At 50.7% G+C, this 23047-nt stretch overlaps 2 protein-coding genes across 2 annotated transcripts; one reads left to right on the top strand and one right to left on the bottom strand.

Annotated features, from left to right (window-relative positions):
* Positions 1–3874: 3874 nt before the first annotated feature.
* On the bottom strand, positions 3875–4819 carry LOC130028749 (olfactory receptor 24-like). Its single transcript, XM_056119584.1, has one exon. It carries the CDS (start codon positions 4817–4819, stop codon positions 3875–3877), a length of 945 nt encoding a protein of 314 aa, XP_055975559.1.
* Positions 4820–21129: 16310 nt separating this feature from the next.
* LOC130028870 (olfactory receptor 7G2-like) lies at positions 21130–22065 on the top strand. The gene has a single exon (XM_056119712.1). The coding sequence runs from the start codon at positions 21130–21132 to the stop codon at positions 22063–22065; it is 936 nt and encodes a 311-aa protein (XP_055975687.1).
* Positions 22066–23047: the final 982 nt, after the last annotated feature.

Consider the following 23047-nt stretch of genomic DNA (forward strand, 5'->3'; position numbering starts at 1 on the left):
GACTGGCCATTCAAGGCATCAGGAAGATGTGGGGGCTTCTTTCTGCCCGGGGTGCTCTGGCCCCTCGGGCAGAGCCGAGGCACATATGGGTACCCCCCTCCCGCCCAGGCGGGCTGCCAGGTGGCTGGAATCCTGGAATGTAGCTCACAGGGCTAATCTCTGGGGGGCGGAGCTGGTCCCCAGCTTCTTACCAGTTCCCAGGCCCCGATTGGCTCCCAGGCCCCCTTCCTCCAGCCTGCCTGGGGGGGGGCCCAGGAAGTCCACAGTGACAGATACGGGGTCCAGGCTGAGCTGGGTGTCGGGACATCCCTTTCTGTGCTCAGATTTCCAGTCACTGGATTTTTTCCAGGTTCTCATCCGTTAAAAAGCACAGAGGAGAGGGGCTGGAGCGATAGCACAGGGCGTTTGCCCTGCACGTGGCCAGCCTGGGTTCGATTCCCAGCATCCCATAGGGTCCCTTGAGCACTGCCAGGAGTAATTCCTGAGTGCAGAGCCAGGAATAACCTCTGTTCATCGCCGGGTGTGAACCTCCAAAGAAAGCATAGGAGAGACAGAGAGAAGGAGGGGGTAAGGCTGTTGCCTTGGAGGCAGATGACCCTAGTCTGAGTCCCGCCAGGAGTCAGCCCTGAGCACAGAGCCAGGAGTCAGTCCTGAGTACCGTCGGGCGGGACGCCCCCAAACAAACAACAGCCAAGAAAATGGACAAGAGCATAGTAGATTTATTAAATAGTCCAGTGGGGCTCAAAAAAGGGTGGGAGAGAGGTGAAGGCTCTGGTCTTGCATGTGGTCGAGCCAGGTTTGATTCCTGGTACCCCATAGGGCTCCCTGAGCCCCCCCAGAAATGATCCCTGAGCACAGAGCCAGGAGTCCGCCCTGAGCACTGCCGGGTGAAACAGGGCCTGGAACTTTGCTAATGGGTGTTGTCTGTACAGGTGCGACATTCTCTTCGTCTCTGGACATTTTCATTCCCTGCTGCCCCTTCCACCCTCTCAGGGGTGTCAATGCTGACCCCCCCAGACCTGTGGCCCCCACCGGCCCCACCCCAGAAGCTGCTCTGCTGGCCCCTCGCCGCCTCTTCCTGCTCTGGTCGGACCCTACCCCCAGCCCTGTCTTCCCAGGCTCTGCTCTATTTTCTCTTTTGGGGGGGTTTGGGCCACATCTGGACCTACAAGGCAAGTGCTTGGGCCTTTCATTCATTGTTTTTGTTTGTTTGCTTGTTTGGGTTTAAACCTGGCAATGCTCAAGCTAACTCTGGCTCTGTGCTCAGGGGACCCTATGGGATGCCGGGGATTGAACCCAGGTTGGCTGCGTGCAGGGCAAACGCCCTACCCGCTGTGCTATCCCTTGGGCCCTGGGGTACGGGGAATCCTTAGTATGAAAAAGGTCATTCCTCTCCCCTCCCCTCCCCACCCTCCCTGCCCCTCCCCTCCCCTCCTCTCATTCCCTTCTTTTCTTTTTTCATTTCTTTTCTTCTCGTTTTCTTTTCTTCTCCTTTCTTTTCCATTTCATTCCATTTCCTCTCTCTTTCTCTCTCGCTCACCCTCAATGCTACCCAGAGTGCCCAGAGGCTGTGGGGAATGTGGGCTCCCGCATTCCCCCTCAGCTGGGCTGTCGGGTCCCTCCCTCTCCTTCTCCCTCTCCAGGGAGGCTGGAGCCCCACCCAGAAATGGCATTAGTAACTGAGCCGCCCCATTGTCCTCCAGCTGCACCCCATTGTCTTCAAGCCTGGGAGACCAAGGTCTAGGAGGCTGGGGAGGAGGGCCTGGCCTGAGACTGGGGACTGCCCCACCCCCCGGAACCCCGGAACCCCCGCAAGCCAACCCAGGCATCTTGCACAAGCAGGAGAAGCTCTGGAGGTCAATGCCAGGGTTGCAAGGCAAACTTGGACCCTAGCTTGCTGTGTGACATCCGGCAAGTTGCTCGCCCTCTCTGAACCTGCCAGGGAGAGGCAAAGATGCCTCCTAGGGAGTCCAAGGGTGTAAATAGGGGCGAGGGCAGCCTGGCCCAGCGCAGACCTCGCTCTCAGAGCGTGGTTTAGTATTTCCCAGAAATGCAGCCTTGCATGGCCCGGGGCTCTGGGAAGACAATTTAATTCTCAGGACAGCAGCAACAAGGCTGGGCCCTCGGCAGCTCATTTTGCACAGAAGGAAGGAAAACACCTGGGCATGAGGCCAGAGCTGACACTTCCCTCCTGGGAGCTGCTGCCAGCGCCCCGCGCCTGGGCCGCTGCCATGCTCGGGCTCTGTGACCTGGGGCAGGTTCTGCAACCTCTCTGGGCCCCAGTATCCTCTCTGCAGTGTGAAAATACTTACTGTCACACAAGGCCCCAGTGTAAGAACGGCTGGAGAGGTTATACAGCGGGTAAAAGGCTTGCTTTGCTTTTTACCCGGCTGAGTCCCCAGGATCCCACGGGGTTTCCCAGAACCTCTAGGGGTGAACCCTGAGGACAGAGCCAGGAGTTAGACCTGAGCATCGCTTGATGTGGCCCCCACCCCACCCCTGTACTCATGGAGGGAGGGGGAGAGGGAAAGGAGGGGGAGAGGGAGAGGAAGAGAGAAAGACATGCACAGAGAGTCACAAAGAGAGATACAGAGAGATAAAGACAGAGACAGACAGAGACAGAGAGAGACAGAGACGGAGACAGAGGCAGAGAGCTTGCCGAGAGGGAGCTAGAGGGGCGCTGTCCCAAGAGGGTCTGCTGCCCCCATGTGTCCTTCTCTGGAATCGCACAGCTCCAGGATCCAGCACCTTTATTTATTTATTTCTTTGGTTTTGGGGGGGCACCCCTGGGGGGCTCAGAGCTGACTCCTGGCTCTGCGCATAGGGATCCCTCCTGGCAGAGCTTGGGGGCCCGATGGGGTGCCGGGGACCGAACCTGAGTCGGCCGCGTGCCAGGCAAGTTCCTTACCTGCTGTCCTGTTGCTCCGGGCCTGCAGCGCGATCACTGGAAGCAGTTTCCACGAGAATGATTGAGAGCAAACACACACGCGTGGTTTTGGAAAGAAAACGACACGGTCGGTTATGGAGTCACTCAAATGGCTCGTCCTGGACAGTGGCCGGACGCTTGTGGCAATCTGGCGTGAAATAACGTGCACGGGTCCTGGAGACGTTGGAGGCTGAGCCCAGGAGCTGAGCCGCTTCCCTGCAGCCCCGCTGGAATCTTGGGGCCCTTGGGAGTCACCGGCCTTTGTCTTTGAGTCCCAAGTGTCCCTTGACCCTTCCATCATGCAGCCATGGCCCCAGACCTGTGGTGACTCTCCTGAGCCGTGTCGGGATGATGAGGCAGTGTCCAGGAATTAGAAAAAAGGCACCAGGAACAGTGACTGTTTGCTGGCTTTTCTTATTTCTTTCCTTGTTTTGTTTTGTTTTGTTTTGGGGGTCACACTTGGTGATGCTCAGGGGTTACTCCTGGGGGTGCTTGGGGGACCCTATGGGATAGCCATGTTTGAGCTATCCCAAAATGCCCCAAAAGAAGAAAAGAACACAACACAGGACATGTGACGCCCGCAAATTGTATCAAGAATATGACAGATTTGGAACCAGAGTGAAGGGACAATGGGGAGGGCGTTTGCCTTGCGCGGAGCCAACTCAGGTCCGATCTCCCCAACCCATAGGGTTCCCCAAGCATCGCCAGGTGTGACCCAAAAAGCCAACAAAACAAAACAAAACAACAGCAACAAAATCAACCAAGAATGAGAGATTCTTCCTGACATTTCCTTTCAAACATCAAAATTCCCAGGGGCCACCTCTCCCAGACCACCCCACACCCACTCTGTACACAAGACCCCTCTCCCCACCCCCGCCACACACACACATGCACACACACTCCACGTCCATGCCGGGCTCCGAGGTGCCCCCTCCAGGGTCCCGCTGGTCAGGCGGACACGCTGACCTTCCTGCGCACCAACTTCCTGAGGGCCCCCTTCATGTCCCGGTTGCGGAGGCTGTAGATGAAGGGGTTGAGCATAGGGGTGACGGCCGTGTACATGACGGCCGAGGCCTTCTCCTTCACGGCCGTGCGCACGGACGAGGGACACAGGTAGACCCCGATGGTGGTGCCGTAGAACAGGGCCACGACGGACAGGTGCGAGCTGCAGGTGGAGAAGGCCTTCCTGCGGCCGCCCGCCGACGGCACCTTGAGCACGGCCGCCAGGATGCGCGCGTACGAGGCCAGGATGCACACGAAGGGGGCGGCGATGACCAGGCCGGCCACGGCCAGCACGAAGGCGCGGTTGACGAACGTGTCCGAGCACGAGAGCCGCAGCATGGGCGTGAGGTCGCAGAAGTAGTGGGGCAGCTCGTGGCGCGCGCAGAAGACCAGGCGGGCCATGAGCAGGATGTGCGTGAGCGACAGGATGCCGGAGCAGAGCCAGGGGCCGCCCACCAGCAGCGCACACACGCGCGGGCTCATGATGGTGCTGTAGTGCAGCGGGTGGCAGATGGCCACGAAGCGGTCGTAGGCCATCACGGCGATCAGGACGCTGTCCACGATGCCGAAGAAGTGGAAGAAGTACATCTGGGTGAGGCAGCTCACGTAGGAGATGGCCTTGCTGCCCGTCTGGATGTTGGCCAGCATCTTGGGCACCGTGTTGGTGGCCAGGCAGAAGTCCACCAGGGACAGGTGGGCCAGGAAGAAGTACATGGGGGTGTGCAGGTGGGGGTCGGTGCTGATGGCCAAGATGATGAGCAGATTCCCCACAGTGGTGACCATGTACATGAGGAGGAAGAGGATGAAGAGAATTGTCTCATGTTCTGGAGCTTCTGCAAGTCCCAGCAGGATGAAATACTCACCTGTGTGGGTGACATTCCTGGCTTCCATGGGTATAATTTCTCTCACAGTATCTGAAGGTGGAAGTTTGATGCTTCAACAGTGAGGAAGATCCTGCGGGGGAAAACGAGATTCTGGACAGAGAAGAAAGAATCAAACAAATATCCTGTCTATACTCTGTGATGTCCACCCTGCATTCTCAACTGTTGGTCAATGTTGGCAAAAAACTTGGTCCCAGGATGCTTTCCTGAACATTCCTGGAGCTGGCAGATGTTTAGAAAACTCAGCATGTGTAAACCCAGGCTTCTAAAACTAGCAAAAGATACGTAGAAAGAGAAAAAGAAATGCATACATAGGTTCATAGGATCATGGGGACATCTTCATGTTACTGTATTTCACCCACAATCACTGCAGATTCTGTACCAGTTTTGTTTCTTTGTTTGGGGGACCACACCCAGCAATGTTGAGGGCAACCCTTGGCTCTGTGCTCAGGTATCCCTCCTAGTGGGACTCAGAGGATCCTATGGGGTGCTGGGGAGTCAAACCCAGGTCAGCCATGTGCAAGGTAAGCCCTTTCTCCACTGGACTGTCTTTCCAGCCTCCAGACCCGAATCATTTGTAAGGCTGCAAGGTGGAATGATGGGAGATTCGTGGGTAGTTCAAGTCCTTTTGTGATTACTAGAACTTGAGTCTAAACTTGATCTTGATTTGGAGGAAATTAAGCCCCACCCCACCCCCAAATTTCCTGTGCAGTGGAAGTGAGGAAACCTGAAAACATGACTGGGAGGAAATTCCTCTCCAGAGATGGTCGCAGGCAACATTTAGGAGAATCCTATAAGATCTTTAGGGGAGGCTGGAACGGATAGGGGAGGCACAGCAGGTAGGGCGTTTGCCTTGCATGTGGCCAACCTGGGTTCAATTCCCAGCATCCCATATGGTCTCCCAAGCACCGCTAGGAGTAATTCATCAGTGCAGAGCCAGGAGTAAGCACTGTGCATCGCTGGGTGTGACTCCTCCTAAAAAAATCTTTAGGGGGAACAGTGAGGGCAGTCAGCTTCAAAGGGATCAGGCACATGTGTGAGACCCAGATCTGACCCCCAGCACTGTGGCAGTGATCCTTGGACACTAGGGGGTGCCTCCTCCCAAAAAACCCCAAAGAAAAACATCAAGTAAGCTGCAAATCTGCCCAAATCCAAAGCCCAGAGTGCCGGTGCTGGGCCCCGCTGCCTCGCCTCATCCACATTTCCTCCCCTTCCTGGATTATCTGAATCTGCATCCCCCCACCCCAACCAAATGCCATGGCTACAGACCCCCAACCACCAAGGCTCTTCTTTCCTGCACATCTCCACACCAGCGGAGAACACAGAGCACCTTCCACTTCATGCCATCATATGTGGAGAAAAGATGACGTTTTGTTTTTTTTCAATTTAACCCCTGACCTTCTTGTCCATCCCAGGCATCCCTGAATCTGTGATTCCTACGCTACTCCCTGTCTCACTCCTGGTTCTTGTGTAGCACTTGGGAAAAGATGTTTGGGGACCGGACAGATCCGGGTGTTCCCTTAAGCAGCTCGGGGATGAGACTTTCCCCCAGGATCTCCTGGGAAGCCCCAGGGATGGGTTCACTCAGGGTGCAAATGCCTTGCACAGGCTTACAGAGGCTTACGAGACCTGATGGTGACAGATGTCTTCCAGCAGAGACTCCGTCGGGCTGGACCAGTTCGCCGATTTGCTCCGGATCGCTCGAGTGGTTCACGCTGCCACTAACCAGCTTTGGAAAGGATGCGGGAGCAACCCAGAGGCTCGGCTAGGTTGAGCCAGAAGGCTGAGAAATCCACTGAATCGTAGTCTGGGAACAGAAAGAGAGATTGAGCGGGAGAGATGTTCCTAGGGGCTCGAGAAAACAGAATAGAGGTTTGTTCTCTGAGTCTGCCTGTACGTTTTCATCTCTGCCATCTCTCTCTCTCTCTCTCTCTCTCTCTCTCTCTCTCTCTCGTTTCTCTATCTTTCCTTCTCTTTCCCTTTTTTGGGGGGAGGGGGTGCTGTTTTGCTTTTGAAGCACACCCAGTGGCACTCAGGTTACTCCCAACTCTGCACTCAGGAATTACTCCTTGAGGTGCTCGGGCAACCATGTGGGATGTCAGGAATCAAACTCAGATCAGCCGCATACAAGGCAAATGCCCTCCCTTGGTATATGATCACTCCAGCACGTCTCCCGATGCTCTTTCTGCCAGTTTCTCCCTGTCTCTTCCTCTACCCGTTCCCTCTCTCTTTCCCTCTCTCTCACTCCTTCTGTGTCCCTCCCTCTCCCTCTATCCCTTCCCCCTCCTCCTCGTCCTCCTCCTCTTTCTTCTTCTTCTTCTTCTTCTTCTTCTTCTTCTTCTTCTTCTTCTTCTTCTTCTTCTTCTTCTTCTTCTTCTTCTTCTTCTTCTTCTTCTTCTTCTTCTTCTCCTTCTCCTTCTCCTTCTCCTTCTCCTTCTCCTTCTCCTTCTCCTTCTCCTTCTCCTTCTCCTTCTTCTTCTTCTTCTTCTTCTTCTTCTTCTTCTTCTTCTTCTTCTTCTTCTTCTTCTCCTTCTCCTCCTCCTCCTCCTCCTCCTCCTCCTCCTCCTCCTCCTCCTCCTCCTCCTCCTCCTCCTCCTCCTCCTCCTCCTCCTCCTTCTTCTTCTTCTTCTTCTTCTTCTTCTTCTTCTTCTTCTTCTTCTTCTTCTTCTTCTTCTTATTCTTCTTCTCCTCCTCCTCCTCCTCCTCCTCCTCCTCCTCCTCCTCCTTCTCTCCCTATCTCCCTCTCCTGTCCTCTCTCCCTCTCTCTCTCCCTTGCTCCCTCTCCCCACTCCTTTGCTAGTCCACTTACTGGGCTGTCTTTTCTCTTCCCAAAGACATCTCTGAAGCCTGGGCTCAGCTTGGCTCACGTCAATCCCTGACAAAGCAGCCGTCTCTTCCGGGAAAGGGGAGAAGGGGGGACCTCAGCTCTTAGGACATGGGAAGTGTCGCAAACACACAGGTGGCATCGGGACATAAGGAAGAAGGGCAGAGCTGGGAAATAAATGGGAAGGACTGAGGGAATATTTACTATCTCTGGGCCAATCAGAAGCCAATCCCCAAAGCTCCTTGTTAAACAAATGGGGCCTGAGTAACTTCTATTCCCTGAATAATTTCATTGCCTCTGAGGGCTGGAACGGGGCGGTGGGGGTATAGAACATCAGGATGGATTATTTCACATCTTTATTCAGGAGGAAACTTGGGACCTGTTGTTTTTATTTCCCAACTCGCTTAGTGTCTTCTGCCTCTGGGTCCCTTGGCGAGAAGCTTTGCCTCTTTTCTCGCCTTTTGAGCACAAGCTGCCCCACCACTCCTGACAAGTCTTGGTCAGATGGGCGACTGAGTCAGTGCTAGAACCCGATGGTGATCAGATCCAGGGGTGATTGAGACACAAAGCCAGCAATTCTTGCAAGTCCCCTACTCATGCCTCATACTATCTCCCCAGCCCATGAAAGTGTACAGTTCTGTCTCAGTCCAACCAGAACCAACACAGTGAGGCAAATTCTCCAAACTATGGGTCTCAAGACAATATGTTTTAGCTTGACCCCAAAGTTTCCCCTAAGTTTTCAAGGGGAAAGAAAAGGGGTGATGAGCTCCTGTTCTCATGTCTGTCCTTTCTACTCATCAAACAGGAAACCCCATTGGGGCTGTTTTTCTAAGACCTGGAAGAGGAGGGGAGCCAGGAGAAGGTTGGGAAATTACCCCAAGAAATTGAGAGCTGGGAGCTAGAGCGCTAATACAGAGTGAGGAGTGTTTACTTTGCTCACAGTCGACCTAGTCTGACCCCCAGCATCCCACAGGGTCCCTTGAGCACTACCAGGAGCAATTCCTAAGTGCAGAGGCAGGAGTAACGCCTGAGCATCACCAGGTGTGGTCTCAAAACAAAAAGCAAACAAGCGGAAAAGAAATTAAGAGCTGAAATCAGTATTTTAATAAAACTATTCCTCTGCCCCCCCCTTCGGTGAGCTGAGCCTCTGTGTGTGTGTGTGTGTATGTGTGTGTGTGTGTGTGTGTGTGTGTGTGTGATTGAAAGGGAGGGGCATGGGGTGTCTTTGGGGAATGAGGTGAGCACACTGGTGATGGGCGTGGCTTTGGAATGACACACATGAAAAGCCATCATCAATAATATTGTCAATCAAAAGAAAAGTTTTAAAATAATTTTTGTGCCAGGTATGAGTCGGTTGTGATGGGGCAACTGAAACCTCATGGGAAGGGGGGGCGTTCCCAGCTCGTCCTTCACGTCCTACCGAGGTCACAAGTTGACCCCCAAGAGCGGCTCTCTGGCACGGCCATGGCTCCAGAAGCACAAGGACTTAATGCAGAGCCCGGCAGCTTGTGGCAGAAAAGTGAATGGACTATGTGTTAATCTACGCCACCATGCCTGCCCGGAAGGGAAAGGGTGTTGCTCCCTTCCGACTTTTTCCCTCTGGAAAGCAAGATGGCGGCCACCTCAGAGCTTTTTGGAAAGCCAGGTATGAGCCGGTCGTGATGGGGCAACTGAAACCTCATGGGAAAGGGGGCGTTCCTGGCTCGTCCTTCACACCCTATTGAGGTCATGAGTTGCCCCCCACGAGCGGCTCTCCTGCATGGCCATGGCTCCAGAGCCACAGAAACCAATCTCATAGTTATCTGACTCTCAGCAGAAATACTTCCAGGCTTAATAAGTAAAATAACAGAAATCCAAAATCGCACCACCACTATCATTTGGTTCTTGTAACCAGCTGCAGAAAACAAGTTATTTCACAATGCCTTTTCAGCAGGTCTGATTTGGGCGTGTAAACTCTAAATAATAATGGTGCATCTTTTGTTGAAACAATGAATCTAATCAAAGTAGATAGAGTGTTAATTAGAATTCATCTGCCTCACGGGCATTGGGAGGGGCTGAAGGGAGGTATATTGGGGTTCTTGGTGGTGAAAAATAAGTACTGGTGCAGGGAAATGTGTTTGATGATTGCATGACTGAGATTTAAACCTGAAAGCTTCTCACGGTGATTCAATAAGTAAAGTAAGTAAGTAAAGGCCCTCCCGTTGATCGTCGATTTGCTCGAGCGGGCCCAGTAATGTCTCCATTGGAGACTTTGTTGTTACTGTGTCTGGCATATCGAATACGTCACGGGTAGCTTGCCAGGCTCTGCCGTGCGGGCGAGATACTCTCGGTAGCTTGCCGGGCTCTCCGAGAGAGGCGGAGGAATCGAACTCGGGTCGGCCATGTTGGCTGCGTGCAAGGCAGACGCCCTACCCGTTGTGGTGATTCAATTAATAATAATAAAAAAAAAAGAGTGAAAAAATTCAAAAAATCATTTGTGTGTGTGTGTGTGTGTGGCTGGAGTGACAGAACAGGGAGGAGAGCGTTTGCCTTGCACACAGACAGCGTAGGTTTCACAACTGGCATTCCATACGGCCCCCAAGCACTGCCAGGAGTGACCCTTGACCACAGAGCCAGGAGTCTGTCCTGAGCACCACTGGGTATGGCTCGAAGGTCCCCAAATTTTATTTGCGGTGATGCGGGAAGGGGTACTCAGGGGGAACAGACGTGAGGGAATGTATCGCTTCTACCAACACCCACCACTCTAAAGCCCCCTTCCCAAAACTGTGCCCCCTCTTTGCTTTTCCTATAATAGCTTCCAGTTGTCACGGTGCTGGCCCTGAGGACACGCGTCCACCATCTTCCTCCCTGCAGGTCCGTCACCCTAAAAACTTTTCCTCACCCCATCCCTTGATTGGCAGGAGTGGAACAGGACTTGCGTGGGATCCAGTTGATTGTCTCTGAGACACACAACAGTTTGCTCTCAGGGAAAAGAAGAAGTCATTCCATTCTTGTCGTGGGAGGCTCCCCCCATCATCGTCATTTTGGTTTTGGGGCCACACATGGCAGAGCTCAGGAGTTACTCCTAGCCCTGGACTCAGGAATTACTCTTTTTCTTTTCTTTTTTTGGGGGGAGGGCGGTCACACCCAGTGATGCACAGGGGTTACTTCTGGCTCTGCACTCAGGAATTACTCCTGGTGGTGCTTGGGGGAACCGTATGGGATGCTGAGAATCAAACCCGGATCAGCTGCATGCAAGGCAAACGCCCTACTCACTGTGCTATCGCTCCAATCCCATCCTCTGCCACTTTTCCCCTGCTTGACACTTTAGGTTCCTTGGCATGGAATATACATTCCTGGTTCAGTCCATTTAAATAAATCATTTGAAGCCCCATATAATAGTTATTTGCTCTGGGGACTGACAACCAAGTGGTGCTCAGGGCTGGCTCTTGGCTCTGTGCCTCAGGAATCACTCCTAGTGGGGATTGGGGGGACCCTGGGAGCTTCCGAGGATTGAACCCAGGTTGGCGCAAGCAAGGCAAGTGTTCTCCCCATTATTCTATCATTCTGCCTCCAAAGTCTCGGGATTTACAATATGGTTCATGATGGGGATTCAGGGGTGCAATGTCCCCAGATCAGCACCCCCCACAGGATGTCCCAGGATGCCCTCCACCATGTCCCAGGGGCCCCTCCACCCCCATTCTCACACTCCATCTTGCCCTTGGTAAGTTCAGTTCTGTAAACCTGTTCTCCATTCCTGTTGCCTTTGACCATTTGTTATTCCCTTACTATATTTATTTTTTTTTTCTTTTTGGGCTGGAGCGATAGCACAGCGGGTAGGGCGTTCGCCTTACAAGCGGCCAACATGGCCGACCCGAGTTCGATTCCTCCACCCCTCTCGGAGAGCCTGGCAAGCTACCGAGAGTATTCGATATGCCAGACACAGTAACAACAAAGTCTCCAATGGAGACGTTACTGGGCCCGCTCGAGCAAATCGACGATCAACGGGAGGGCCTTTACCTTTACCTTTACCTTTTGGGTCACACCCGGCAATGCACAGGGGTTACTCCTGGCTCTGCACTCAGGAACTACTCCGGGTCGGCTGTGTGCAAGGCCAACGCCCTACCTGCTGTGCCATCGCTCCATCCCCTCCTTACAATGTTTCTTTATGACCCACAGATGAGCAATCCCCCTGTGTCTGTTCCCCTCCTGATGTCACTCAGCCTGACGCTCTCAGATTCCACATGGGGATGAACGGCACCATCTCCTCTTTTCTCAGAGCTGAGTCAGATTCCACCAAGGATATAGACCACGATTTCTTCCTGCACTCCTCTGTTCTTGGACACCCGGCTTGCTTCCAGGTTTGGGTGCCATGAAGTGTTCCCATGAACACACTGTAGCACTGTCCTCCTGTTTATCTATTTGCTCAAGCGGGCACCAGTACTGTCTCCAATGTGAGACTTGTTATTGTTTTTGGCATATCAAATACATCACAGGGAGTTTGCTAGGCTTTGCCATGCGGGCATGATACTCTTGGTAGCTTGCCGGGTTCTCTGAGAGGGGCGGAGGAATTGAGGAATCGAACCCGGATCAGTCCAGGTCGGCCGCATGCAAGGCAAACGCCCTACTCACTGTGCTATTGCTCCAGCCCAGGAGCACAAAATTCATTTGGAGATCATGTTTAGGGGCCCTCCTTCAGAATATGAAGCCATCCCTGTTTGCATGTGGTAGGCGACCAACTTCATCCTCCTTTTTTGCTGGCCCTTAGGTCACAGGCTTGATTATTACACCAGTGAGTTGCTTCCCCCTGTTCCCAGGCTCCTTCTGACTTACCCTTTCTGTCTTGGATTCAGTCATACAACAAAAGATTGAATTAATTGCCTGACTATTTCATTCATTCAGGATGCTCCAGTCCTGGCTGTGTTTAAAGAACTTCCTGTTTACATTAGAAACAAGAGCCAGGAGGATTTGTCCATGGTTGGAAGCCTGCCTCAGGTGCTATGGGAGAGGGCAGTTAGGATAGAGAAGGGACCACTGTGACAATGTAGTTGGAAGTGATCACTCTGAACAAGAACTGTGTATTGAGAGTCAAGAAACCTGGCTGGCAGGCTCCACAACACCTGGAGAATTCTCCGGGCCCTGTACCAAGCCAATATCATCGGGAGGTCCCAGTTGGGGCAGGTGCTGTCTCCCTGCCTTCTCCAGATGGAATCCTGAAGACCATGAGCTTCTACAAGCATAGCTCCGGTATGTGGGCACCAGCACTATTCTTCTGAACTGTGCAACCACGTAAGCAGCCGCACGACCTTTCCTGATATGCAGAGTGAGCAATGGAAAGTAAATGAGCTAGCGTCTGTCCCTGGAAGGCAGGCTTGAATGGTGGTGAGAAAATTCGAGCAAAATATAATGCCCAACAGAAATGCATCTGGTCTTTGCATTAAACTAGGCACCATGCCTTCCCAAGAGGGGAAGGGTGTTTGTCCCTCTGCCTTTCCCCCCTGGCGGTGGTGACACGGTGGCTGCTATCTTTCAGAGCCTAATGGACAGCCAGGTATGAGACTGCAGTGACGAGGCACGTGGGGCCTCATGGCATGGGGGTTTGAACTGGCTCTGCTCCCCGCCCTGACAAGGCCCGAGTTGCCACCCATGAATGCCTCCTCCGGCTCCTGAACGACCATGATCCCACAGGCACAAAAACTGATCTCAGAATACAGCGGCTTTTGGCAATAATCCCTCTAGACTTATTACTGGGATATCAGAAATCCAAAATCATATGCTCTTCATAATCAACAATAGAAAACAAATTATCTAATGATGTCTTCTTGGCAGGCCTGATTGTTGGGGAAAATTTCAAATAATAATGGTGGGTCTTTTGTCGTAATATTGAATGTGATCAACATAGAGAGAGAGTAAAGTGGAAATCTGCCACACAGGGGGAGGGGTGGGAGGTGGGGTATACTGGGGTTCTTAGTGGTGGAAAATATGCACTGGTGAAGAGATGGGTGTTTGATCATTGTATGACTGACCAAGACTTAAACTGAAAGGCTTTGTGACTGTTTTCACGGTGATTCAATAAATAATAAAAAAGAACTATGTATTGAAAGTAGATAAAGGAACAGACATGATAACCTACTGAAATGCCTGATCATGAACAGCTTTGTATCTGTGTTCATGGTGATTCAGTAAATAGAAGAAAGGAAGAAAAGAAAGAAAGAAAGAAAGAAATGAAGGAAGGAAGGAGGAAGGAAGAGAGGAATGAAGGATGAAGGAAGGAAGAAAAGGAAAGAAAGAAAGAAAGAAAGAAAGAAAGAAAGAAAGGAAGGAAGGAGGAAGGGAGGAAGGAAGGAAGAAAAGGAAAGAAAGAGAGAAAGAAAGAAAGAAAGAAAGAAAGAAAGAAAGAAAGAACTTCCTGTTTTGCCTTAGAAGATCCCAGTGCAGGAAACTCCTACCAGACCAATTAAACTAAAGTCTCCAGTGGTTTGATCCAGGTAGAAGCATTTTTTTTTTTATTCCCCAAGGATCTTGTCTTCAACTGACATGGAGAATCATTGCTATCACCACTTCTGGAATTAAAGAAAAAATATAGACTCAATGGCTGTGATTCCCAAAGTTACAATGAGATTCCACAGGAGACAGACTTTCCATAGTGCAAAGTTTCAGTTGCCTGTGGATTTTAACTGATGATCTCAAAACAGTTGCTTCCAGCCTCCAGATTCTTTTTTTATCAGTCAAAGAGAAGACAAAACACAAAGGAAAAATTGGGCCCTGGGCTGGAGCAATTGCACAGCGGGGAGGACACTTGCCTTGTATGCTGCTGATCTGGGTTTGATCCCAGGCATGCGCTGGGTTCCCCGAGCACCCCCAAGTACAGGGTACAGAGTACAGAGTACAGAGCCAGGAGGAATCCCTGAGCATTGCCAGGTGTGTCCCCCAAACAAAACAAAACAGAGAGGCTGGAAGGATGATATAGCAGATAAGGCATTTGCCTTGCACACAGCTAACCTGGGTTCAATTCCCAGCATTCCATTGGATCTCCTGAACACCGCTGGGAATAATTCCTGAGTGCAGAGCCAAGAGTAACCCCTATGCATTGCTGGGTGTGGCCCCAACCCCCATTCCCCCAAATCACACAAGTGTATGTACTACTTGAATTTCACCACATAAAGTCCAGTTAAGAAAACTAAGTGGGGCTGGAGCGATAGTACAGCAGGGAGGGCTTTTGCCTTGCATGTGACTGACCAACCTGGGTTCGATCCCTGGCATCCCATAGGGTCCCCCGAGCACTGCCAGGAGTAATTTCTCAGTGCAGAGCCAGGACTAACCCCTGAGCACCACCAGGTGTGACCCAAAAAGTACAAAAAAATGTAGGTTTTTGTAATCCCCAGTAAGAAGCATATTGAGAATTGAATAAAGTCCGTAAAAACTGGGTGTAGATTCCAAACACAGACCTGTAGGGTATGAAACCAACGAGCTATGAGAAAGAATCAAAGCTATAGAAATGCAATTTCCACCAGGTGAAGTGACACTTAGGCTGGAGAGTGTTTGGATATCAGAGAAAACGCCCTCAAAGGGGAAAGGAAACCCAGACCCTGAACATGTCACTCTCCCTGCCAGCCCACTGAGCCACTCTCCTGGCCTGACCCCAAGATGGTATCGATAAATCAGTTCAAGCATCGTGGGAGTAGGTAATGCGGAACTCTGTGACCTTGCATTCTGGGCTCAAGTGGACCAGGAGCGGAGATCCTCTGCCCATTTCTCCCCAAGTCTCCAGTGACCCAGGGATCATGCCCATAAACCACCTCCTGCTAGCGCCAGATAATTTCATCATCAGCCACCATCCAGATCACACGGTTTTTTCTCCCCAAAGGGAGCAACATGATGCCCTCAATAGCCATACCACTGGACTCCACACCAGGCTGTTTCACTCAGGGTGCCCCAGAGGAGGGTGGGTGAGACCCCTCCCCACCCCAAGGGACCCAGCTTCGGCAACTGAAAACCTCCAGAACCCAACCGCTGCCATGCTCGAGGCTGCTCCCCACACACTCAGGCCAAGCCTCACGAATGAGTGAATGTATTCTTGGACCGTACGGCCATATTTGTGGCCATACGACACATCATAAAACACTCCCTATCCATTCTCCATGATTACCACACCACATTTGATGGGCTTCAAGTCACTGTCACCGTCACTGTCCTCCCATTGTTCATCAATTTGTTCATGCGGGCCCAGTAATGTCTCCATTGTGACTATTGTTACTGTGTTTGGCATATTGAATATGTCTTTGCCATGGGGGTGAGATACTCTCAGTAGCTTGCCGGGCTCTCCAAGAGGGGCAGAGGAATGGAACTCGAGTTGGCTATGTTGGCCACTTGCAAGGCAAACGCCCTACCAGCTGTGCTATCACTCCAGGTTCAAGTAGGAGTCAACAAATCATAAAGGTAAAGGTAAAGGTAAAGGTCCTCCCATTGATCGTCGATTTGCTCGAGCGGGCCCAGTAACGTCTCCATTGGAGACTTTGTTGTTACTGTGTCTGGCATATCAAATACTCTCGGTAGCTTGCCGGGCTCTCCGAGAGGGGCGGAGGAATCGAACTCGGGTCGGCCATGTTGGCCGCTTGTAAGGTGAACACCCTACCGCTGTGCTATCGCTCCAGGTTCAAGTAGGAGTCAACAAATCATAGAGGGAAATATATATAAATATATATGCATATATGGGCTGGAGAGATAGCACAGTGGGTAGGGCATTTGCCTTGCAAGCAGCCAACATGGCCGACCCGAGTTCCATTCCTCTGCCCCTCTCAGAGAGCCGGGCAAGCTACTGAGAGTACCTCGCCCACAGGGCAAAGCCTGGCAAGCTACCTGTGATGTATTCCACATGCCAAACACAGTAACAACTGTCACAATGGAGACGTTACTGGGTCCGCTCGAGCAAATCGATGAACAATGGGAGGACAGTGACAGTGATGCATATATACATATTTTCAGATATATATATACACATATACACACACATATATATATATATATACAAAAGCTCACATCACTCAAAATTTAATAAAATGTTAGTGATATCCTAAAGAATGTCTTAATGGTCCTGCCAAAATATAACAATCTTTACACTGTTTCCTCTATGGCTACTTTTTTTGTAGCATTTTCAGCAATTTTACATAACAGAGAATATAAAATATATTATTTCGGTTGTGCTTTGGGACAAGGCTTGGGGCTTGGGATGGAAACATTCTAAATTTGGTGGTGGGAAGGTGTAATGGTTGTGGGATTGGTGTTTGAATATTAAATGTAATCAAATATTGTGAATTACCTTATAAAATAAAAAAATGAAAAATAAAAGCATTCTGGGAGCTCAGCAAGGCCACCGAAGGAGGATTTTCAGGGATCTGCAGAACATCAGAATGGAGAAGGGCCTCCAAATGCTAACTGCCATGAAAGCTATAAGCGGCAGGCCACAGAGCTTGGGGTCCACGAAGATTGTGGATCTAAGGGGACTGCAGGGAGCCTCGTACTGGTTATAAGACAGAGCATTTGACAAGCCTGGAAAAAAAAAATGCAAGTGACGCAGAGCTGGCGAGGCAGCCTTTGAAGTGGATGGATTGGCTTCTCGTTAGGTTGTTCACAGCTGGAAACGATCTAAAAAGAGGCCAGTGTAGGCAGAGAGGAAAAGGGACAGGGGTCCCTCAGGAGAGTGTCAGAGCTGATTACACAGAGGGCAGAGGGGAGGGCGTTTGCTTTGCACACGGCTGACCCAGGTTCAATCTCCAGCACCCCATAGGGTCTTCTGGGTACTGCCAGGTGCAATTCCTGAGCACAGAGCCAGGAATCACTACTGAGCATCACCAAGTGTGCCCCTCTCCAAAAAAAAAAAAGAACAGAGCAGGGAAACCCAGGTTCAATTCCTGGAACAAAAAGCACCCTAAATACTCATGGGGGTTTCTCCCAAACTTATGTATTTTTCTTCTTTTTTGCATTTTGGGTCATACCCAGCAATGCTCAGGGGTTACCCCTGGCTCTGCACTCAGGAATTACTTCTGGTGGTGCTTGCGGGACCATATAGGATGCTGGGGATCGGACCTAGGTTGGCTGCATGCAAGGCAAATGCCTTATGCATTGTACTATCACTCCGGCCCGCAAATTAATTTTTTATTAAAAAATGTATTGAGTTAAAAAATGCACACAGTACTACCAATTTGAGTGTTTTTCTTTAAACACCCAATTAAAGAGCTTGTGTTTCCACAGTGAAAATTGGCTTCAGGCTTCATTTATCAATAATTCAAGGGTGATGGCTTTGAGGTAACTGGGTCTCACAGGGACAGACATGGGGGTTGGGGTGGGGGTGTGAGAGCAGGACGGTGATGTGTGGAGGAGCATAGACAGGTGCAGAGAAAAGTGGGGCCGCTCTGCTTAGTTGGGGTGTCATGAAGCATCTCTCCCAGAGCCCTTTGGTCCTTAAGGATTTGGAGCACTTGGGGCTTTTCGTCACATGGAAGTTCTGTCTGTTGAGGATCTCTGAGTGTTGATCCAGTGGGAAATGGAAACAGAACAATCAGCTTCTGATTGATCTAGTGGGAAATGGAGACAGAAGCATCAGCTGATGAGATCCTCGTCAGTAGGACTTGGTCTCAATAGCCAAACGCCTCCTTACTCCTTCCAGATATGCTCCCGCCCCAGCAGGGACCCTGGGCTGCCTTGGCTCTGCCGGCCCTTTCTCTCTTCCATACTCAGGCGCCAGGTCAAGCTTCTGTCCATGGTGATGCCCTCCAGGTAATGCCAGGTGCTGGTTAGCGTTCGGGAAAAGAAGGAAAGATGCAGGGGGCTGAGGCTCAGAGGTGAGGCCGCGAGGAGGGGAGCGTGTCCTGCATCTGAACCCCATGGCTGGGGCCCTCGTTCATGTATGAAAGGGCAAAACTCATTGGCTTTGGAGCAGAAATCGCCTCTTCTCAAACACAAGGCTCTGCCCGAAATCTTGGAGAGGGTGTAATTGAAAGGGGGTCTGGGCACTATTCTTGTTTTGGGTGGAGGGGATTGGACCATGCCTGGAGGTGCTCAGGCCTTACTACTGGCTCTGAGCTTAGGGATCACTCCTGGCCATGCTCAAGGAGGACTTAGGGGATGCTGGAGATTGAGCCTGGGTCGGCTTCATGAAAAGTGGATGCTTTACCCTCTGTACCATCACTCCAGCCCGCAGGACACTTTATCTTTAATTTCCCTCAAGTTTTCTTGGGTTGGAGCAATAGCACAGTGGGTAGGGCATTTGCCTTGCATGCAGCCAACCTGACTGATCCAGGTTCGATTCATCCACTCCCCTTCGGAGAGTCCGGCAAGCTACCAAGAGTATCTTGCTCACATGGCAAAGCCTGGCAAGCTCCCTGTGATGTATTCAATATGCCAAACACAGTAGCAAGTGTCACAATGGAGACGTTACTGGGCCCACTCGAGCAAATTGATAAACAACGGGAGGACAGTGACAGTGACAGTGACAAGTTTTTCTACATACACTGCCGTATAGAAGTGATTTCTTTTTTTGTTTGTTTGTTTTTTGTTTTTTGGGCCACACCCGGCAATGCACAGGGGTTACTCCTGGCTCTTGTACTCAGGAATTACTCCTGGTGATGCTCAGGGGACCATATGGGATGCTGGGAATCAAACCCGGTTAGGCCATGCGGAAGGCAAATGCCCTACCCACTGTACTATTGCTCCAGCCCCTTTTTTCTTTTTTGTGGGGGTTGTGGATGGGTTATATTATACCTGGGGATGCCTAGAGGTTGTTCCTGGTTCTGTACTCTGAAATCACTCCTGTCCATGCCTGGAGGACCAGATGGGATATGAGGGAATGGAACCCATGCTGGTTGTGTAATGTGCTATCACTCTGGGTCCTAGAAGTGATTTTCTATTATTGGTCTCTCTGGGCATGTGGACCCTGGGGAGGTGGTGAAGAGGGGGCAGCTGTTGCTTTTCTAGTAAGCTCATTGTTCTTCATAAAATAACTAAGGCTTTTTTAAATGCTATTTTTTTTCCTTTTTGGGTCACATCCAGCAATGCACAGGGGTTACTCCTGGCTCTGCACTCAGGAATTACTCCTGGAGGTTCTCAGGAGACCATATGGGGTGCCAGGGATCAAACCCTGGTTGGCCGTGTGCAAGGCAAACACCCTCCCCACTGGACTATTGCACCTGCCCAAATGGCCAGATTTTATAACAGACAGACATGAAGAGAAAATAATGAAAAGACTCAAGTCCTCTCTTTCACCCATCCCAGAATTAGGAAATACTAACATTCATTCCTCTGGATCTGTTTTGGGTCTCCTTGGTAACCTAACAGGATGAAATGCCGCTAAAGAATCCCCTCTTAAAAATTTTTTTTGGCTTTTTAGGTCATACCTGGCGATGCTCAGGGGTTACTCCTGGCTTTGCACTCAGGAATTACTCCTGAAAGTGCTTGGGGGACCCTATAGGTTGCCAGGAATTGAACCCAAGTCGACTGCATACAAGGCAAACACTAGCACTCCTGTTTCTGGCATTACTCAAGATGAATAGAGGAAAATTCCGAGCCATCATGATGGGATCTGGGCATTGCTTTGGGAATGCTAATTATGTCCTTGTGTGTGGCTGGCTATTCACTGGTCCAAGGAGGCAGCTCAGCCACCGTTTGAGATAAGGCTTACCCTGGTCTGCAGGTGGGTTCTGCATCCAAGCTTACTCTTGCCTTCCTTTAAGTATTCCCAGGGGTAAATAGGGCGATGGTATAATCTCACTTCTTGGAAAATGGCTGAGTGTTTCAGATGAGTCTGAGGCATGCGAACAGTTGGGAATCCTACTTCGTCCTGGTGATTTCAGAAGGAAATGAACCTCTTCTTTTTTGTTCTCATCACAGTACTTGGCATGAGGTGCCAAAGTGAGGGCACAATAAATATGTATGTCTGTGGGGCAGAGTGGTAGCACAGAGGGGAGGGCGTTTGCCTTGCACACGGCTGACCCGGGTTTGATCCCCGGCATCCCATATGGTCCCCCGAGCCCTGCCAGGAGTAATTCCTGAGTGCAGAGCCAGGAGTAAGCCCTGCCCATCACTGGGCATGCCCATCCCCACCATGGAGTGTGAACTTTGCTTCCTAGCAGACCCAAATCCAGTTCCTGACACCACATGGTCCTGTCTCCTAAACCCCACGAGGTGTAATACCCCCCGACCCCCAGTCAAGAGACAGTGAGATACGCAGATAAAATGTGTAAAGATTAATTTACTTTCACAGTACATGTGAAGAAACCGAACTTTCCCTTTCTTCTCAAAGCACTGGCTTTCTCGTTGCAGCTTTGGTCAGATTTCCCAGGAAAGCGTTTACTAAATCAAGGACCATCACTTTTAATTCTCAGCCTTTATAAGCAGCAACGTCTGCTGGGCTGTCTAACCACAACCAAGTTCTCATTCCTGGGATGCTGTTATTGTACCCCTAAGGGGGTGCTTGTTTTGATTCTTTTCACCCTGCCTTCCCCAGCAGGCCCGTTGGCAAGATGGAAGCCAGGAATCAAACAGACGTTTGGGGGTTCATTCTACTGGGCTTATCAGATGACCCGGACTTTCAGCCAGTCCTCTTCTGCCTCTTCCTGTCCATGTACCTGGTCACCATCACGGGGAACCTGCTCATCCTCCTAGCCGTGGTCTCAGACCCCCACCTGCACACCCCCATGTACTTCTTCCTCTCCCACCTCTCCTTCACCGACATCTGCATCAGCACCTGCACCATCCCCAAGATGCTGGCGAACATCCGTGCCCAGACACAGAGCATCACATATCTGAGCTGTCTCCTCCAGATTGGCTCCGTCTTCACTTTAGGTGCATTTGAGAACTTCCTCCTGGCCGCCATGGCCTATGACCGCTATGTGGCTATCTGCCATCCACTGAGGTACACGGCCATCATGAACCCCCGACTCTGCTGCCTGCTGGTTGGGGTCTCTCTGCTTCTGAGCATCGGGGATGCCTTGCTCCACACCCTGCTGGTGTTGCCCCTCTCCTTCTGCTCAGACTTGGAGATCCCCCACTTCTTCTGCGAATTCTCTCAGGTCATCAAGCTGGCGTGTTCTGACACTCTCACCAATAACGTCCTGTTCTATTTCATGACTTGTCTATTTGGTGTGGTCCCTGTGTCTGGCATCATTTTATCCTACACTCAGATTATCTCCTCTGTGTTGAAGATCCCATCAGTGGGGGGAAAGTTTAAGGTGTTTTCCACGTGTGGGCCTCACCTGGGAGTGGTCTTCCTGTTCTATGGGACGGCGTTTGGGGTGTACATCACCTCTGCTCTCCTGGAGTCTTCCACAAAGACAGCTGTGGCTTCTGTGATGTACATTATAGTCCCACAAATGATGAACCCCTTTATTTACAGCCTGAGAAACAAGGACATGAAGGGAGCCTTGAGGAAACTCACCAGGAGGAGAACTTTCTCGTGAGACCTTTGAGGACTTGGTTTTCAGAATTAGGGAAAGCAAAGCACTAAAAATAGGGGTGGAACTAAGGAGTTTCATTTGTTTATCACCCAATCTTCTTCTTCCCCTCCTCCTTCTAATCCTCCTCCTCCTCCTCCTCCTCCTTCTCCTCAACCTCCCCCTCCTCGTCCTCCTCTCCCCCTCCTCCTTCTTCCTTCTCCTTCTTCCTTCTTCTTCATCTTCCTCCCCATCTCTTGTTCTTTTTCTCTTCCTCCTCCTCCTTCCCCTCCAATTCTTCTTCTTGCTTCTTCTAAAACGACTAAATAATTTTATTTAACACAACAAGTTACTTTTTATTTGCTTGTTTTGGGTCACACCCAGTAATGCTCAGGGATTACTCCTGGCTCTGCACTCAGGAATTATTCCTGGCGGTGCTCGGAGGACATGTGGGATGCCCGGGGTTGAACTCAGGTCAGCCGCATGCAAGGCAGACACCCTACACACTGTACTATTGCTCTGGCCCTGACAAGTTACTTTTAGTATGAGATTGGAACCATGAGTTTACTTTTGTTGAGTTACATGATACTAGACGTATGAATTCAATGGCCAAATGCAGTTTCCATGGCTCTGGTGCCATAGAAGTAGCACCTAAAGCAGGAGTTATTCTTTTAGTCATTTTATTTTGTTAATATGCTCAGAAGATAAGGCAGAGGCTTGACACAAGTTCTTGTTAGATGTTTCTAGAGTTTAACTTCTTCCAACTACCATAGGCAGGGTAATACCAATGGGTCTCTGAAGATTGATGTGTAGTGTTATAAGATAGCTCATTTTCAATACCTCTGATAATAAACTAGATCATTCGGTGGTGAGCTAAATCCTTCTAAGAAATATTGACATCCACCATAACCAGTTTATTACATGTAAAATTTGTATGTTTCTATGATTTCACAGGACAGTCAAAGATAGGAAATCAACTCTCCTGGAGTCATATGCTCTTTGATGAGAT

This window comes from Sorex fumeus, unplaced genomic scaffold (genome assembly GCF_029834395.1).
Source record: "Sorex fumeus unplaced genomic scaffold, SorFum_2.1 ptg000041l, whole genome shotgun sequence".
NCBI classification, from domain to species: Eukaryota; Metazoa; Chordata; class Mammalia; order Eulipotyphla; family Soricidae; genus Sorex; species Sorex fumeus.